Raw genomic sequence first — 20,739 nt, forward strand, 5'->3', positions numbered from 1 at the left:
ATTTTATTCTGTAAAAAAAAAATATTCTGTGATAATCTATGTGGGAAAAGAATGTGGAAGAGAATGAATGTGTGTACATGTATAACTGAATCTCTTTGTTGTACAGCAGAAATTATCACAACCTTGTAAATCAACTATACTTCAATAAATTTTTTTAAAAAATGAAAAAAAGTTTCAATGTTAAAGATAAAAGCTTCTTTGAGGTAATCACAGAAGCATAAATTATAGTGCAGCAAAATGTCATGGCAAAAAAACACTGTTCTGGGAATTCCCATTGTGGCGCAGCAAAAACAAATCCAACTACTAACCATGAAGTTGCAGGTTCGATCCCTGGCCTTGCTCTGTGTGTTAAGGATCCATTGTTGCCGTGAGCTATGGTTAGGTCACAGACATGGCTCAGATCCTCCATTGCTGTAGCTGTGGCACAGGCTGGCAGCTGTAGCTCCGATTTGACTCCTAGCCTGGGAACCTCCATATGCCAATATTCTTTGGATAGAAAGAGAAACTACAGCTGACAAATTTTACAAACATTTTAAAAGCCACATTTAGGTTAACTGAACAAGCAGAATTTTGTGATGAAGACTGTACTTAACACAAAATGGCTTCTTCTAGCTACCCATTATCAACGTGATTTTTCTGGGCCATGCCCACAGCTTGTGGAAGTTCCCAGGCCAGGGATGCAACCTGTGCCACAGCAGTAACTCGAGCCACTGCACTGACAAGGCCAAATCCTTAACCAGTTGTACTACAGTGAGTCAGTGAAACTGAAAAAAAGGAAATTATCCAAAATACAGGACCTTTAAAAAGAAAGAGGTGACAATAAATGTAATAAGAGGTTAACACAAATGCAGGACTGGAGTTCTTTTTCGGTATAGTGGGTTAAGGATCTGGCTTTGTCACTGCTGTGGTGTGGGTTCCAACCCCCTGGCCTGGGAACTTCCACATACCGTGGGTGTGGCCAAAAAAAGGTGGGGGGCAGGACTAAATGAGTAGTCCTATACACGTCAACTGAAATTCCAGAAGGAAACAATTCTGTAGAGAACTAGTTCATTCCTATTCAGGATAAATGAAAGTAACTCTCCAGCAGTGGTCCTCAACCCTGGCTGCATCTGCTATGTGTCACCTAAAAAACTTTAAAAACAAACTTTAGGAGTTCCCGTCATGGCTCAGTGGTTAATGAATCCAACTAGGAACCATGAGGTTTCGGGTTCGATCCCTGGCCTCGCTCAGTGGGTTAAGGATCTGACATTGCCGTCAGCCGTGGTGTAGGTTGCAGACATGACTCAGATCCTGTGGCTCTGGCATAGGCCGGCGGCTACAGCTCCAATTCAACCCCTAGCCTGGGAACCTCCATATGCCGAGGGAGCGGCCCAAGAAATAGCAACAACAACAACAACAACAACAAAAAGTGTGGTTCCTCAAATGGAAGCATCACCATTACTGGGAACTTGTGGAAATGCAAATTCACAGGACCACCTGAGATTTACTGAATTAGAAATTCTGAGGATAGACTCAGAAACTGTGCTTTTAAAAGCCATCCAGGTGATTCTGATGGCAGGTGAAGGGTGAAAAGCCCTTTCAGTCTCATGCCTATTCATACTTCCACATGAACAAACCCTCTGCTGCTGCCTTGCCGACAAAATCCTTCCATTTAGTCTTCTAGAACAATGCATCATGGTTGACCAATTCCCATACACTCAATCTCTTCAATGAATGTTCTTTATACATCTTTGTCTTAACTGAATCTAGTCCACTTCTCTTACAGGATCTTCACAAAAAGGCAGTTCACTCTTCCAAGCACCATGTTAATTCAGGGTGTGGAAAGTGAGGTCCACTCACTCACTAAAACTCCAAAAACATTTGGATACAAATCTCACCTTTTCTGAGACTGTCTGCTCTCATGCCTTTGGTTATCAAATGTGTATGATATTGACTTCCAAATTTCTCTTATGATGTTGAAATCAGAAGAACCCACTGCTGGGAATTCCTGTTGTGGCTCAGTGTGTTAAGAACCAGACTAGGGGAGTTCCCGTCGTGGTGCAGTGGTTAATGAGTCCGTCTAAGAACCATGCGGTTGCCGGTTCGATCCCTGCCCTTGCTCAGTGGGTTAACGATCCGGTGTTGCCATGAGCTATGGTGGAGGTCGCAGAGGCGGCTCGGATCCTGCGTTGCTGTTGCTGTGGCTGTGGCGTAGACCCGCAGCTATGGCTCCGATTAGACCCCTAGCCTGGGAACCTCCACATGCCGTGGGAGCGGCCCAAGAAATGGCAAAAAGACAAAAAAAAAAAAAAAGAACCAGACTAGTATCCATGAAGACGTGGGTTCAATCCCTGGCCTCCCTCACTGGGTTAAAGATACTGTGTTGCCATAAAACTGTAGTGTAGGTTACAGATGCGGGTTAGATCCAGTATTGCTGTGGCTGTGGCATAGGCTGGCAGCTGCAGTTCCGATTAGACCCCTAGCCTGAGAACTTCCATATGCCACAGGTGCGGCCATAAAAAGAAAAAAGCACCCTGCCTACCTGACACTTCCATGTGAATGGTGCAGAGAAACCTCAAATCAGTTTATAAATATCTGAACCTACCATGGTGTCCAACCCTGTTCTCTGTGTATTTTCTAATATAAATGAAAGCACAATTACCCTCCCTTACTAAGATCTTCTATACAGCAATAGCCTCCTAACTGCTTGCTATCTCTCTAGTATTGCACTCCTCCAATTCATTTTACAGAACTCAAATTTCAAGAACACTTACTTTTTTTTTTTTTTTTTGCTATTTCGGGCTGCACCTGAAGCATATAGAAGTTCTCAGGCTAGGAGGTAAATCAGAGCTGCAGCTACTGGCCTGAGCTGCAGTTGCAGCACAACGTGATCCGAGCCACATCTGCGACCTACACCACAGCTCACAGCAACACCAGATCCTTAACACACTGATCTGGGATCAAACTTATATCCTCACAGACATTATGTCAGGTTCTTAATCTGCTGAGCGACAACAAGAACTCCTAACACAAGTTTTAAAATCTAGCTCTTTTACTCAATAGCTCTAGATCACCAATTTATTGAGAATTTATCACAACTACACAACAAAGAATGTCAAAAAAGGAATTATCAAACTAGATCTAAATTAATACTTAAAATTTAAGAGCGTTATAACTAGTAATTTCATCTACATGAACTTCAGTGAAACAAATTTTTGTTTTTTTGTGTAAATAGTGGCACTTCAATGCATGATTATAAGATGAACAAAATAAGAAAAAGATTTTTAAAACCCAAGGGAAAAATATGCCAGATTTTGGGGGGGGGGGGGAAGAAAACTCACCAAACACACCTGTAGAAGGAGTGGAACTGTTCATGGTAAAAGGTCCGTTAATGATGCCAGAAGAAAGAAGCTCATCAGATCCCCGCTGAAAAGCAAGAGCAATACTCTGTAAATAAAACAAGTCTTGGATAATGGTCCATGTTTACTACTAAAAACATTAAAAGCTAACGGTATTACTTCATCTGAACATCAAGGCATTTAAGAAGTCCTCAAGAATCACAAAATCTAAAGGTTAGAAATTAACTTAATAGTTAAGAAAAATTATTGCACATCCACAATATGATTGCTAGTTATCAAAAAATAGAACTGCTGTCACATACCTGGGGATGTAATCCCACACCCTTTTTGATCAAACCTAATCCTCTGAGAGGTTACATTTAAAACACCAAAAAACATATGTAAGGGCTGCATCCTGATGTTTTTGTAATGTATTTTAAGTATATTTTAAATATATTTGGTATATTAAGTATGTGAAGTTTCATACTATATTTTTAAGTATTTGCATGCAAATAATTTGTGCAGCACTCCCTGAGTTTTTCATACACAGACATTTTTTTTAGTTAAACACAGAGATGTGATTTATTTCTATATTGGACAAAACCTTTATGATAAGTCATTTTTCATTCCTTAATCTTTAAAATGATTTTTAATGTGTACTATTTCTTAAACAACTACCATTTAAGTAATTTAGACTTTTTTTCAGGTAAGAGTTGTGGCCAATTCCAAAGCTGAACTGTCAACACTAAAAGACAAGCCAGACTAGCCTTTCTTTTCACTGTAACCATAAGGTCTATTACCAAGATTAAAATGTTTATATTTGTGAAGGACAATAAACATTGTGTATAAATGTAAAATCAACTTATTTCAAATAATAGTTTGTTCAGCTCTGTCAGTTTTTAAGAACAAATATTTCAGTCTACTAGATGATAAAACCTAATCCCCAAACTATTCTACAAATATATAATAGCAATTGTGCTCCAATAGATATTTAATATTTAGTGTAAGTACGACTTCTGTAGGGAACATTCTCAACTTCTGCCAATGACTTTGCATAACAGAAACACAATTAATTAAACAAATCCTGGGAGTTCTCTTGTGATGCAGTGGTTAAGGATCTGGCCTTGTCACTGCAGCAGCTTGGGTCGCTGCTGTGGCGCAGGATGGATCCCTAGCCCAGGAACTTTCACATGCCTCAGGAGTGGCCAAACAAAACAAAACAACAGAACAAAACAAAAATTAGTTCTTCTACTAGACATCCAAGAATTATTCCCTTTGGTTCTTTTACTTTAAGTTTATAGAGACTCCTTGGAACAAGAGATAGGAACTGAATGAGCATGTAAGATGAAATAAAACTGAAAATCTCAAATTCCAGAAAGACCAGGATTTCATCTTCCTGATAACATGTGAAACACTGGTAATACCTGAAATACAGAAATTCGCATCCAAAGGCAGACTTTGTAGCTGACTGCTGGTGGATATAGAAAGGTGAGTTTTTTGCAGTTTTAAATGTAGTAAAAATTAAAACGTGCCCAACATGTTTTCATACATGAGCAAGTTGGTAAAATGTTACTAATAAATAACACATGTGTAGTTCCTATACATATGTGAGTGTAATATCAATAAATATGTTTCTTCATGTAAATTTAATTAATTTGATCATAGAAACCACTAGAGAGGGTGTTCCCTTGTGGGCCCAGTGGGTTAAGGATCCAAAGTTGCCACAGCTGTGGCACAGGTTGCAACTGGGGCTCAAGCTTGATCCTGGCTTGGGAATTTCCACATGCCCCAAGTACAGGAAAAAAGAAAGAAAGAAAAGAAACCACTAGAGATCACTTTAGCTCTTTTCTAGACCTGTGGAAGTATGTTAAAATGTCAGCTAAATATTAATTCTAGGTGGATTGCAGATTAAAAGGTAAAAGACAAAACAAGAGAGACTCTAGAAGAAAAGAGGGAAAAAACATCTTCATAATCTTGGTAGGAAGATTTTTTTTTTTTTAAGCAAGAAACAAAATACACAACTATAAAAAAAACCCATAAATTACACAATAATGAAGTTAAAATTTTTATTTAAAATACATACAAATACTGAATCATTATGTTGCAGACCTGAAACTAACAGAATGTTATATATCAATTATATCTCAATTTTCTAAAAAAGAATTTTATTAACAAAAGACATCATTAGTTTTAAAAGGCAAGTCATAAAGTGGGACAAAATATCTGCAATACACATAACCAACAAAGGTTTTATATCTAGAATTTACTACGAAAAAGAAAGAGGAGTTGCCATTGTGGCTCACTGGTAACAAACACAACCAGGATCCATGAGGTCCCGGATTCAATCCTTGGACCATCAGTGGATTAAGGATTTGGTGTTGCCATTAGCTACAGTGTAGGTTACACGCATGGCTCAGATCTGGCATTTGCTGTGGCTGTGTGTGGCACAGGCCCACAGCTGCAGCTTCAATTCAGCCCCTAGCCTGGGAACTTCCATATGCAGCCCTAAAAAGCGAAAGGAAGGGAGGGAGGAAGAAAGGAAGGGAGGGATGGAGAGAGGGAGAGGACCCCCACTAGGAATCAGTAAGAAAAAAATCAGGATAATAGAAAATGACAAGAGAGTTGAACACATGCCTCATAAGTCAAGCGGTATACTTTTTACTGTCCCAGAGTATTTGAGCCCTCTCCTTTTCCTGGGGAAGAATTATTCATCCCCATCTATGGCCATGTGACTTGCAACACCTGTGAGTGGAGGATTCCTCCCTGACCCGCTGACCTTTAGTACAGTTTTATGATACACTTTGGCCTATGCAGGACATATGGGCATGACCTACACCAAATCCAAGCCGAATTTTTGAAAGATATTATTAGTTTCTGCTGTTTTCTTTTTTCTCTTTTCCCCTCTGAAAGAAGAGGAGCATTCCCCAAATAGGAGCTGTTCTTTCAGCCTGATTCCTAGAATACAAACATACTGCATAGCTCCATAACAGCCACCAACTTTGTAAGTGTGCAAGAAATGTTTTTCTAAGCCATATCTAAATGACTAATACCATAACCAATAAACATATGAAAATATGCTTAACCTCAATGGTCATCAAGGAAATACAAGTTAAAACCCCAATGAAATACAAACACATTATGTAGACTGACAATATCAAGAGAATGTGATGTGACAGAACTCTTAAACTTTGCTAGTGAGAGTGCTAGTGGTACAACTGACCTAATACACTAAAGTTACATTTTAATATAAATATCCTAGGATCCCCCTGATTCTGTTACTATGCATACACTCCAGAGAGTGGCCTGCTATTATGTGCACCTATACATATGAAAATGTTCTCAGCAGCATTATTTCTACTAACCAAACTGAAAACAACTAAATGTAATAATCAACTGGACAGTGAATTATCTTTGTAAATGCAGTAACTTACAGCAATGAGAATGAATAAATGGTCCACACAATAACACCCAAAAATCTCACAAATAAAAGAATCTAATCACTACTGCATTTATATAGAGCTCAAAAGGTAGTCAAAACTAAATTATATATCTAAACCATATATCTACATGCAAAATATGAAAACTGGACCCCTTCCTCAAACAATATGCAAAAATTAACTCAAGAAGGATGTATACATAAATGTAAAACTATAAAACTCTTAAAAAGAAACATATGAGGAGTTTCCATTGTGGCTCAGTGGTTAACGAATCCGACAAGGAACCATGAGATTACAGGTTCGATCCCTGGCCTTGCTCAGTGGGTTAAGGATCTGGCATTGCTGTGAGCTGTGGTGTAGGTCACAGACGCAGCTCGGATCCCGTGTTGCTGTGGCTCTGGCGTAGGCCAGCGGCTACAGCTCTGATTTGACCCCTAGCCTGGGAACTTCCATATGCTGCGGGAGCGGCCCTAGAAATGGCAAAAAGACCAAAAACAAACAAAAGAAAGAAAGAAAGAAAAAGAGAGAGAGAGAGAGAGAGAGAGAAAGAAAGAAAGAAAGAAAGAAAGAAAGAAAGAAAGAAAGAAAGAAAGAAAGAAAGAAAGAAAGAAAGAAACATATGAGTAAATCTTCATGGCTCTGGGTTAGGAAGTAGGTTTCTGACACCAAAACCATGAGCGACAAAGAAAAAAAAAAAGATAAATAAAAATAAATTGGACTTCACAGAAAATAAAATCTTCTGTACTTTTCAAAGGATATTATCAAGAATATGAAAAAACAAGCCAGAGAATGGGAGAAAATATTTGCAAATCATATTATCTGACAAGGGATTAGTATCCAGAACATAATCTCTTATAAATCAATAATAAATAGACAAATAATTCAATTTAAAAAAAACTGGGGAGTTCCCATCATGGTGCAGCGGAAACAAATCCAACTAGGAACCATGAGGTTGAGGGTTCAATCCCTGGCCTCGCTCAGTGGGTTAAGGATCCAGTGCTGCCATGAGCCGTGGTGTAGGTCACATACATGGCTCAGATCTCGTGTTGCTGTGGCTGTGGTGTAGGCTGGCAGCTGTAGCTCTGATTCAACCCCTAGCCTAGGAACTTCCACATGCCACGAGTTCAGCCTTAAAATGATCAAAAAAAAAAAAAAATTGACAAAGGATTTGAACAGACATTTCTCCAAGAAAGCATAGTCAATGAGCACATTAAAAAAATGCTCAAGATCATTAGTCACTAAGGAAATGCAAATCAAAACCACAAAGAGACCACTTCAAATAAAAATTAAGACCATGATAATATTACCATATATTATCAGAATAGTTAAAATAAAAAATAGTGACAGTATCAGATGTAGGTAAGGATGTGGTAGAAACTGGACCTCTCATATATTACCAAAAAAACATAAAACAGTGCATCCACTTTCAAAAATTTGGTGGTTTCTTAAAAAACTAAATATACACAGCAACCTTAAAAGAGCACATGCTCAAAACAAAAACTCACCTGTTCTATGATTTCAGTTATATAGCTTTCTCAAAATGACAAAATTATAGAGATGGAAAACAGACTAGTGGTTGCCAAGGGGTAGAGACAGTTGAAGGTAAACAGTAGGTATGACTATAAAAGGCTACCATAATGGAGGTCTTTATGGTGATGATTTAGTTTGGCATCTTAATTGTGGCGAGAGTTACATGACTCTACACCTGCAGTAAAATGAAAAAGACTATACACAGTCATTGTATCAATGTCAATGTCCTTACAGTTTTTGTTGTTGTTGTTGTTTTAAAGCTGCACCCATGGCATATGGAGGTGCCCAGGCTAGGGGTTGAATCAGAGCTGTAGCTGCCAGGCCTACACCATAGCCACAGCAACGCTAGATCCAAGCCACATCTGCGACCTACTCCACAGTTCATGGCAATGCTGGATCCTTAACCCATTGAGCGAGGCGGCCAGGGATCGAACCTGAGTCTTCATGGATACTGGTCAGATTCGTTTCTGCTGAGCTACTCCTCAATGTCTTTATTTTAATAGTGTATTATAAGTATATAAGAAGTAACCATCGGAGGAAACTTTGAAAAAAGGTACATAAGACCTCTCTGTAGTGCCTTTAGAATTTGCTACGAATCTCTAATTTATTCAAAGTAAAAAGTTTTAAAAAAGGAAGCTCTCTTATGGCACAGCAGGTAAAGGATCCAGCATTGTCACTGCTATGACTTAGTTGGATCCCTGGCCCAGGAACTTCTCCATGCAGGAGGTGTGCCACCCCCAAAAAAAGGTTTAAAAAAAAAAAAAAAAACTGTAACGAGACACATCACTCTGAACATTCTGAGCCAGAGGCTTCCTACTGATTTGAGAGAATTCTTGCTAAGCTAGGATGGTAACGACTATTACCATCATCTGTGTTCAGCCCTCAAGCTGTGGATAAGGAAAGATCAGTCATACTGTCAACTACCACAGCTCATTCTCAGAGTTCATCCTTCACACTATTCTTATATACAATGGTGGTACAGAAGGTGTCCCTTCAAAAACAAGCAACATTCAGAGTTCCCTGGTGGCCTAGTGGTTTAGGATCTGGTATTATCACTGCTGTAGCTTGCATTTAATCCCTGGCCTGGAAACTTCTGCATGCTGTGGGCCAGGCACCACCGCCACCCCACAAAAAACACAAAACCCAAGCAATATTCAAAAAACACCCATGTGAGTTCCTTATGGAAATCTACATATAAGGAAAAAGAAGGAAATAATCAAAAGACAACATACAATAGAAAAATTACACAATTTGTTATGAGCAAACGGTTCTTTGTAAAATGAAAAAAAACAAACAAACATTTTAAAGAAAATACAGTGGCCTCTTCTAAGTAAAATACAAAGGGATATGACAACTCAAGGGAGAGACAAATGAGAATTCTACCAAGGGAGTTAAAAGACAGATTTGTGGAGTTCCCGTCGTGGCGCAGTAGTTAACGAATCCGACTAGGAACCATGAGGTTGCGGGTTCGGTCCCTGCCCTTGCTCAGTGGGTTAACGATCCGGCGTTGCCGTGAGCTGTGGTGTAGGTTGCAGACGCGGCTCGGATCCCGCGTTGCTGTGGCTCTGGCGTAGGCCGGTGGCTACAGCTCCGATTCAACCCCTAGCCTGGGAACCTCCATATGTCGCGGAAGCGGCCCAAGAAATAGCAACAACAACAACAATAACAACAACAAAAGACAAAAAAAACACTGAACTGCCTATATAAAACATGATTCCTTCATTCTTTTTTTTTTTTTTTTTTAATTTTTTTAGGGCCGCCCCCGCCACATATGGAAGTTCCCAGGCTAGGGGTCAAATTAGAGCTGTAGCTGCCGGCCTACACCACAGCCACAGCAGCGTGGGATCTGTGCTGCGTCTGTGACCTACACTACAGCTCATAGCAACACTGTATCCCTGACCCACTAAGCAAGGCCAGGGATTGAACCCATATCTTCACGGATAGTAGTCGGCTTCGTTTAACAGGCTTTCAAAAACTTTATTCTTTACCTCTAAATTACCACTTGGATTAACAGTAAAAGTTTTTAGTACAAAAATGTGATCAAATATTTGAGTACTGAAAAACTGGAAATTTTAAATTTATATGGCATATTAGATACATTAATGCAACACTTTTTTTTTTTTTTACACACCCATGGCATATGAAGTTCCTGGTCCAGGGAATGAATCTGAGCCACAGCTGCGGCAATGCTGGATCCCACCTGAGCCACTGTGGATTTTTAACCCACTGTGCCACATCAGGAACTCCTAATGCAACATCTTAACTGTCACATTCAATGTTATCTACACAAGATATAAACTATCATAATAAGGCAATGGTGAATATTACAGAGTCTTCAAAATAAAACCATTTAAGCTTGATAATTCTACTAGATCTTTCAACAGTAACAGAGAGAGCTTTCAAAAGGAGTTTGTCTAAAATACTTTGCATAAATAAAGCAAACCCTATAGCATCAAGTGATGTACTGGAATGGCTTTTTTTTTGTCTTATAACATGGAAAGAAAAATTAAAATTTTATCTGATCCTAAAGTTTCATATCTGGAAATTCTATTTTATAACAGAGATGGGCTATAGAATAAGATACTGATATAGAATAAGTAATATATATCTCAAATAATTATGATTCTTAAAAAAACTGGTAACTTTTTGACCCTAATAATTTCAAGACATGATAAACAAAAGACAAAGAGAGCAAAAAGAGCTTACATTTGAAAATGCAGTCATAAAAAATATTCTGATAGTCAAATTTTACTGGCCAAGTTTTTCTCCCCCAAGGATTCATTTTCAAATAACAGAAAATAAAGGGTTTTCTAGAATTCTAAAGCTCAAACTCTATAAAGTCTTATTTCTTCGTAAGCTTTGTAAAAGGTGAGAAAAACACAATTCATTCTGTATTACTTTAGATTCCCTTCTTTTAAAAAAACAAAACGTTTCTTTCCTAGATATAAATTCTGTCTCCTGAAAACATATCACTGCCTATAATTACAGACTACTTTAGTAAAAACCACAAATTATTTCTGAGAATTATGCTTAGTATTTATATCCTAAGTGTCTGAAAAGCAAATTTCCATTATAGTCAAGGAAGAGCAATGCAGACCTAGGTAAAAATAAGTATTTGTCTTGTAGGGGAGGAAAATTTTTGCCTTCTTCCCTTCTAGGTTCTTTGGCTGTCTAATAATTAAACTGACATGAGACAGATTAAGAGGAGAAAAACAAATTTAATTTCATATGTATAGGAGCTCATAAAAATGAGATTCTAAGAAGTGACCAAAAGCATACTATTTGCATAACTTTTAGATTTAGAGACAATTATTTGTGAAGATTTGACAAAACAAAGGGACTGGGGTTTACAGTGACAAATTAATAAAGAAGTAACAAACCTTGCTTAATCAGCCTTCTCTGCTTTGAATTTCCTATCTCTGGTGATAAGGATGCCTCTACCCTCTGGTATAAGGAGGATATTTTCACATGGGAGATTTATTTCCCGATTTCAGGGGGACAAAGGAGGGTCAGAGTGTCCCTGAACAGGCTGTTTCTTAAGTAACTTTAATTCAAAATAATCAACACACCAAAGTGGCATATTTTGCTTCACCTCACTCTTCTAAGGTCTAACTGCTATGCTAAGAGATTACAGTTTAAGAGATGAATGGAATATGAGCAGAATGAAGACTTTTAACAGAAATGAAAAATGGAAAGCTTATTTAGATGAGTGACTGTATATGATTGATAGGAGGAAACTGTTAAGGCAAAGGAAAAAGATTCTGTAACACAGGTAAGCAAATTAATATTAAACAAAATGCTTTAACAAACCAAATAATGAAGACATCACAGGGTGGGGATGGGGCATGAACAAACACTCGGTAACAGTCTCCTTAGAGACACACAATAAATTGATATAAGTCCAACAGCGGTTCTGTGGACTTGTTACCTCTCTGGCTAAGTCAACGCACCAATCAGCTTCACTGCCTCAAGTATCAATTATTGAACCTCTCTTCTGCTGAAGAATAATTAAGTATACAGGGCCAACAAAGCAAAGGAATACTGTAATTTAGGCAACACAAAGTGTTTTAGTATCAAATTTGATTTAAGTGGTTCTATTCAACATTAAAGATTATTAACATGGTAAAAATTAGTCCACACAATGGAGAAACAGCCAACAAAGTAACATGTAAGGAAGATTCTGAAAATAAACTATTAACTCAAGGTTAAACTTCAGATCATACCTAAAATAACAGGAAATTCAAGAAGAAGATATTCCTTTAGTCTATCAAGATACCATGATCATTAAAAAAAAAAAAAAAAAAAAGCTATAGGAGTTCCCATTGTGGCTCAGTGGTCACAACCCCAACTAGTAGTATCCATGAGGACACAGATTCAATCCCTGTCTCATTCAGTGGGGTTAAGGATCTGGTAATGCTATGGTTGTGGAGTAGGCCAGCAGCTGCAGCTGGGATTTGACTCCTAGCCTGGGAACTTCCAGATGCCGTGGGTGCAGCCCTAAAAAAAAGACACACACACACAAAGGTATTAGAAAAAAAAAAAAAAAAAACTTCAAAAATTTCCATGATCCTAGAACTATCTTTAAAAAAAAAAAAAAAAATCTTAAATACTGTAATTAACAATCAGGTCATACCCTGAAGCTAAGATAGCCCCCTCTATAACACTTCTAGCAAATAAACACTTCATAGAACAGAAAACTTACGATGAACCTGCTCTGTTGCCATGTTTTTCCATAAACAGAAATAAAAGTGATATTATGAAGCCTCACCAGACTATATACACTTGCTAAATACTCATCTTTATGTCCTCCTCCACAGAACAGAATATAATGGAATAGAATCTGTTCAAAATTTTTTGCTTAAAAAATGAATAATAACTATAAAGACAAAAGAATATTCAGTGAGGGTTTCAGAGTAATTGTGAGGCAGTACATGATAATTCCAATTCCAACTTTTTTTTTTAACATTCAGCTTTTTGTTAACATTCACCCTTTCGTATCTCCTGCTACTACTCTAAACACATCCAAATCCCAAAGCCTCATAAATGACTTGGATATCATATCCTCACAAACACTGTGGCCCCATCAACACTCTCATCTACTAAATGAGTGTGATTATCCCTAAACATATTTCCTAAAGAACATTTATTCCCCCAAAAGAATAGTGATCAAATTGTTCGTGACATTTTTTTTTCCAAGGCTGCCACTGTTGAGATCTTAGAATAATGAGAATCTAAAAGGTGGTAAAAGATGGGGTAAATTCTTCAAATATACTACTGTGGTAATGTTTAAAATCCCGTTTATCACAGTTTCAATAAAATGATTTTCTTTTCTTTTTACGGCCACACCCACGGCATATGGAAGCTCCCAGGATAGGGGTTAAATTGGAGCTGAGGCCGCCAGCCTACACCACAGCCACAGCAACACCAGATCCGAACCGTATCTGTGACCTACACCACAGCTCAAAGCAATGCTGGATCCTTAACCCACTGAGCAAGGCCAGGGATCAAACAAGCATCCTCATGGATACTAGTTTGGATTAGTTTCCACTGAGCAATGATTGGAGCTCCCGAGAACTCCAATTTTAAACAGACTAGTCAAGGAAAGACTTAAGAGAAAGAGACATTTAAGCATAGTTTAAAGAGGTAAGGAGTAAGTTTTATAGATATTTGAGGGAAGAATTTTGTAGGCTGAGGAAATTGAGATAAAATGCCTTGCAGATTCTTGCAAACACTGAGGAGGCCAACAGTGACTAAAAAAGAGCAAGGAGAGAAGAAAACTAAAGAGACTATGTGTCATAGCATGTGGGGCCTTGAAGGTCATTCTAAAAAAAATGTTACTGAGTTAAATGAAGGACAGAGAGTCGTAAACGGAGGAGTGACATGATCTGACTTGCTTTTTAAAGGATCACTCTGGCTGCACTGTTGAGAATAGTTTGTAGTAAGACAGGAAAAAGCAGAGACTCCAGTAGGAAACTGTGGAAATAATCCAAATCAGGAGCCAGGGGAATGTATTACTAGGCAGAGTGGTTGAATCATGCATACACTTAAGAAGATTTTTTAGTACATTAGACATAGACTCAGAGAAAAAGAAAAAAGTCAAAAGATGTCCTAGCTATCCCAGATAGGCCTAAATGTAAAATATTCTGTCCTATGGTTAGTGAGTAGACATTTTTAAAGATTTTACTATACATATTCTACACTTCTCATAATTCTACAAAGTGGGTATTATTATCCCTCAAAGAATCAGAGAGGTTATATTATTTGACAGGTCAGAGGCGGGAGGTGGTATAATTCAAATCTAGGCCTGGCTTATTTTTCACTCCACATACCTGTTGTTCTATACTCTATTAACAAACCTCCTCTCAACATATTATGCCAATCTTCTGATTCTTTTTTTTTTTTTTGTCTTTTTGCCATTTCTTGGGCCACTCCTGCAGCATATGGAGGTTCCCAGGCTAGGGGTCGAATCAGAGCTGTAGCCGCCGGCCTGTGCCAGAGCCACAGCAACGCCAGATCCGAGCCACGTCTGCAACCTACACCACAGCTCACAGCAACACTGGATCCTTAACCCACTGAGCAAGGCCAGGGATCAAACCTGCAACTTCATGGTTCCTAGTAGGATTCGTTAACCACTGAGCCACAACGAGAACTCCCTCTTCTGATTCATTTTATTCCACATTGAGACATTATTTTATATTAGAACTATAATGTGAAGATAAGTACATGTAATCATTCTTTATAAGAACAAAATAAACAAAATACAAGGATAGGTAATACTGACTGCTTAGTATGTGCCTGCCCTGTCCTACGTGCTTTATCATACATACTTCATGTAATCTAAGAAGCCTTCAACTGTAAGACCCCATAATTTAATCTAACATCTAGAAAGAACAGTACTGTCAATTAAATTACAATACATTATCCCTATTAAGATGCACCTTGACATCAGAAATATTAATACAAAAAAAAGTGTGCCTTAAAATCAACACAATTAAATCCTCATAAAATTCTAAGCATTGAGGAACAGTGGTTTAAAATATCACATCTCATTCATTAAAAATACTAGTTCTATCGTGTTCCTTTCACAAGTTCTAAGCTTTTTACGGCTGTACTCTCAGCATATGGAAATTCCTGGGCTAGGGGTGGAACTGGAGCTGCAGCCAATGGCCTACACCTGCAGCAATGCCACATCTTTAACCCACTGAGCGAGGCCAGTGATGGAGCCTACATCATCATGGATGGTTCGTTACCCTTGAGCCACAAGGGGAACTCCTCTTTCAACTCTTTTTTTCCCTCGAAGTTATAACTAATGAAATACTGGTCCTTAACTTTGAAACCACAGGCCATATTAAACTGCTTGTGAAAGAAATCTCTGTAAGACAAGAACACATCCTCTCTTCCACTGTAACTGCAGAAAAAGACACAATTTTGGTAATAAAACTGCTTATAAATAAGTATGTCTGACAAAGGTGTCTTGTGATCTCCTAAATTCTGGAAAGCATAGCTTTGTCCTGTAGAAGTTATAAAGGTCTGTGTTTCGGTTAGTTGTCATACTAAATAATCTATTGCCCTAAAGCAACATTACACTGACATATATTTTCTTTTGTGTGTGTATGTGTGTGTCCTTTTTGGCTGCTCTATAGCACAGGGAGTTCTTGGGCCAGGGATCAGATCCGCAACACAGTTGCTACCTATGCGACAGCTGAGGCAATGCTGGATCCTTTAGCCCACTGTGCTGGCCTGGGGATTGAACCTGTGTCCTTGTGCTGCAGAGACACCACCGATTCCCCAGTGCCACAGTGGGAACTCCTGACATCTATTCTCTGAAACCTATACATTTGTAAAATTTTTTATTAAGCCAATCATTGAAACATTCCTCTTTTCACAGATTCATAAATAAAACCTAACAATTTCTTAGATTTCTCAAAGAGTTAGAAAGCCTAAATGTCATTCTGCCAATGAGGAAACTAAGACACAAATGAGTTAAGTAGCTTATACAATTACACAACTAAAAAAAGAGTTGGGGTTAGGATTCAAACTCTGGCAGGCCAATTTCAGAGTCCATGCAGTTTTTTTTTTTCTTTCTTTCTTTTTTTTTTTTGAGGCCCGTACCAGCAGCATATAGAAGTTCCCAGACTAGGGGTCAATTTGGAGCTGTAGCTGCTGGCCTACCCCACAGCCACAGCAATGCCAGATCCAGCTACATCTATGACCTACATCATAGCTCACAGCAATGTCGGATCCTTAACCCACTGAGCAAGGCCAGGAATCAAACATGCGTCCTCATGGATACTAGTCGGGTTGGTTACTGCTGAACCGCAATAGGAACTCCTCAGGGTCCACGCTTTTAATTGCTACACTGAACTACCAAAATATTAAACCACCACTATGTTCATAATAAAGTCTAGTTACATGAGTTACTATACATCCATGCAATGAAATATTAGATGATTACTAAAATGATAAAGGACCATACTTATCAACCTGACATAAATTCACAAAAATATTGCTCACTTTGAAAGCCATACATATTAGTTATAACATGTCTTACATTTCCTTTTTTTTTTTCTTTTTGGCTACACTCATGGCATGTAGAAGTTTCTGGGCCAGGGATCAAACCCACACCACAGTGGTGACTAGAGCCACAGCAGTGACAATGCTGGATCCTTAACTCTTTAAGCCACAAGGGAACTCCTGTATTTCCATTTTTATAAAACAAAATAATAATAAAGATGCACACATACTATGCGCATATATGAAAAGGTATAAAAACAGATTCATCTAAATTTAATCAAGAATTATTTCTGGGGAGTTCCCGTCGTGGCACAGTGGTTAACGAATCCGACTAGGAACCATGAGGTTGCGGGTTCGGTCCCTGCCCTTGCTCAGTGGGTTAACGATCCGGCGTTGCCGTGAGCTGTGGTGTAGGTTGCAGACGCGGCTTGGATCCCGCGTTGCTGTGGCTCTGGCGTAGGCCGGTGGCTACAGCTCCGATTCAACCCCTAGCCTGGGAACCTCCATATGCCGCGGGAGCGGCCCAAGAAATAGCAACAACAACAACAACAACAACAACAAAAAAGAATTATTTCTGAGGCGTAACCTGGTGCTTTCACTGCTGCAGCCCTGGTTCAATCCCTGATCTAGGAACTGAGATCCGACATCAAGCCACTGTGTGCCATGACTAGGGAAAAAAAGGTATTATTTCTGTTTTTAACTTTCTCTTTTATATTTGCCATGTTTAAATATTAATTAATCAGAGGGAAAGGGGCTGTTTTCATTTTGGAAAAAAAAAAAAAAACTTAAAAAATTTTGCCAACATTTGTTTTAAGCCCCATAGCTGGGTCTTTCAATGAAATACATTTCATGAGGATTTTTGGTCAATTCTACTGAACATTTTTATCACTGCAAATACGTTACCAAATTCTTTTTAAATTTAAAATTTCTTCTTGCATCATTTAATGATCTGCAAGCACCTCTGAATTGTGTAATAGCTGCACTATACGAACTTAGACTAGTTTTCATGTTTCTTTAGTTGAGGAAGAGCAGTGGTTATGAACCTCAACAGATGGAATTCCAATGCATCACAAAAATAGGGTTGAAGTCCATCTTCCTTTTCATCTTAGTGAAACTGCAAATATATTTTACTGCTTTAGCAGACTAAAAGAAGACTAAAAGCCATGCTCCCATCCCTAATTCTAATAAAAAGGTATAATACTATTTTTATTCCAGAACAAACCAACTTCCAAAAATAATAGAGCTTATTAACCAAATACTGTCTAATGTCTCACCGGGGATCTAGTGGCTAGGTTTCAAATACTGCCTGCCTGGAGTATTAGTTTTCCCAAAGCCAAAGGACACCATGGTGTAAAAAACAGAGCATGGGCTTTGGAAACAAACCTTTGTTTGAATCCAGCCCCTGCCGTTTATCACCTGTTTGACCTAGAGTATTAGGTTACAGTAACACCACAGGCTTGGATCTTTTTCTACAAACTCAGTCTAGTATTATAATAGATATGCAGAGTTCCCCTTTAAAAGGACTTCTTACATACTGAAACCTAGCAGGATAGGGATAAAATGTATTTTTCTAATCTGGGAGGGGAGGCAAAAGCACCACTGGTGAAGAGAATGTTAATATTCTGTATTTATCCTATTGATATATAAGAGAGGTCTTGAAATCTATAACTAGTTTTTATAGATTTGGCTATTCTTTCAACTGACTGCTATACAACGCCTCATGACTCACAGGGGTCCACTCTTAAATAAAGATTTCCTATGTTTTAGTGAAAAAAAGTATAGAACATTGCACATAAATATGCTGTATTTTATATTAGAAGAGGAAGGAAAAATAAGTATAGTTGCCTACATTTGTATTAAAAAGATACTAGAAGGGTCAAGAAAAAACTAGTAAAATTGCTACCCTTGGGGAAAAGACAAGGGAGAAAATACTGCAAGTGAGAATTCTCCATATACACACGAACATCGTTTGTTGAATTACCTGTTTTTTTTTAACTTTTATTTATGAACTTACTTTTTATTTTTATCAAATATGTGTACTGTAACAAACATATAAAGAAGTTTATATGATAAAAGCAAATCTCTCCACCCAAACCCAATTTTTAAACAGTTCTTATTCTAATAGATTCACCATAACACTAGATAATATGCTTATACCACTACTTTTAAATTATCAACTTTAAAAATAAATTGACTAGGAATTCCCATCACGGCTCAGTAGTAATGAACCCGACTAGTACCATGAGAATGCAGGCCTTGTTCAGTGGGTTAAGGATCCAGCATTCTCATGAGCTGCGGTATAGGTTGCAGACACGGCTTGGATCCTGTGTTGCTGTGGTCGTTGGCATAGGCTGACAGCTGTAGCTCCAATTGGACTCCTAGCCTGGGAACTTCTGTATGCTGCAAGTGAGGCCCTAAAAAGACAATAAACAAACAAACAAACAGACTAATCTCTAATATGAAAACTTAACTTATCTCTTACAATTCCTTTTTTCCTATCCTCTCATGTCTGAAATATAGGCTATTAATTTTAATTCTTTTATTGCTTTTTTTTTTTGTCTTTTTTGTCTTTTTTGTCTTTTTACGTTTTCTGGGGCCGCTTCCCACAGCATATGGAGGTTCCCAGGCTAGGGGTCAAATCGGAGCTGTAGCCGCCGGCCTACACCAGAGCCACAGCAACTCAGGATCCGAGCCGAGCCTGCAACCTACACCACAGCTCACGGCAACGCCAGATCCTTAACCCACTAAGCAAGGCCAGGGATCAAACCCGGAATCTCATGTAGTTGGATTCGTTAACCACTGAGCCACGATGGGAACTTCACTTTTATTGGTACTTTTGAACTTTAAATACTATACTTCCATCTCATGTTGATTATTTAGTCAATTTGACATTACCTCTGATTCTCCATTTTGAGAGAACCCTTTTGGGGCTAGTGATCTGTTTTCTCCTTCCATCTGTCAGCTTTATTTTTACTTTTTTATTATTTTAGTTGTAACATTCTGCCCTGCAATAACAACATTCTAGGCTTTGTCCATTCAGGTCCTGCCCAAAGGTTGACTCAAAGCTGAAAATCAATAACAGCATTTACATTTTTATTACTATATAAATATTGTTCAAGGAAACATAATCCCAGCACACTTTAATTTTACTCTGTGCCTAATGTCACAACCTTAGAACCACATGAAAAAGACTATTTCTAGAACCAAGATCAAATGGATTCTTTATTATACTCTATCAATTTCTGAACATCATGCCACATTCTAATTTGGTTAATAGTCAGACACTTATTTATTCATTTGTTTACTTCTGTTTTCCATGACATTTTAACACTATTATTTTCCTCACACTATTATCCTTTATTACATCATCAAATTCTGCTAAACTCTTCATGACACCACTCCTTCTTTTTTTTATTATTATCACTATTATTATTTTGTCTTTTGTCTTTTGAGGCCTGCGCCTGAGGCATATGGAGGTTCCCAGGCTAGGGGTCCAATCTGAGCTGTAGCTGCCAGCCTATACCACAGCCACAGCAACACAGGATCTGAGCCACATCTGCAACCTACACCACAGCTCATGGCAATGCCGGATCCTTAACCCACTGAGCGAGGGCAGGGACTGAACCTGGATAACCAGTCAGTTTTGTTTCTGCTGAGCCACAATGGGAACTCCTGCATAAAAATTTTAATGTGTTTTTCTTAGGAACCAATAGACCAAACGACAAAATACAACCAGAAAAAAACAAATAACATAACCAATAACTTGAGCTAATAGATATACTAAATGCAGAAACAAACATCTAACTAAGAATAAACACAAAAACAGACATTTTATCAGGTTGGCAAATTTTATATGTAAAGGGTCAAAGAATAAAGTATTTCAGGCTTTGTGGGCCATGAAGTTTCTGTCACAATTCACAAAAGAATCTAAGACAATGTGA

General features: G+C 38.2%; 1 protein-coding gene across 6 annotated transcripts in view; it reads right to left on the bottom strand.

The window, feature by feature from the left end:
* PTBP3 (polypyrimidine tract binding protein 3) overlaps nucleotides 1-20,739 on the bottom strand; it is a 102,896-nt gene that overhangs the window by 65,549 nt on the left and 16,608 nt on the right. For 3 of the 6 annotated variants that reach the window (XM_047768165.1, XM_047768159.1, XM_047768163.1), the window contains one exon: nucleotides 3,321-3,405. In XM_047768165.1, coding sequence (XP_047624121.1) covers nucleotides 3,321-3,354 — 34 coding nt within the window. In that variant the 5' untranslated portion in view covers nucleotides 3,355-3,405. Of the gene's footprint in view, nucleotides 1-3,320; nucleotides 3,406-20,739 lie in introns of those variants that run through there. The other 3 variants (XM_047768162.1, XM_047768161.1, XM_047768164.1) reach the window with 1 other exon arrangement.

This window comes from Phacochoerus africanus, chromosome 2 (assembly GCF_016906955.1).
Source record: "Phacochoerus africanus isolate WHEZ1 chromosome 2, ROS_Pafr_v1, whole genome shotgun sequence".
In the NCBI taxonomy this organism is placed as follows: Eukaryota; Metazoa; Chordata; class Mammalia; order Artiodactyla; family Suidae; genus Phacochoerus; species Phacochoerus africanus.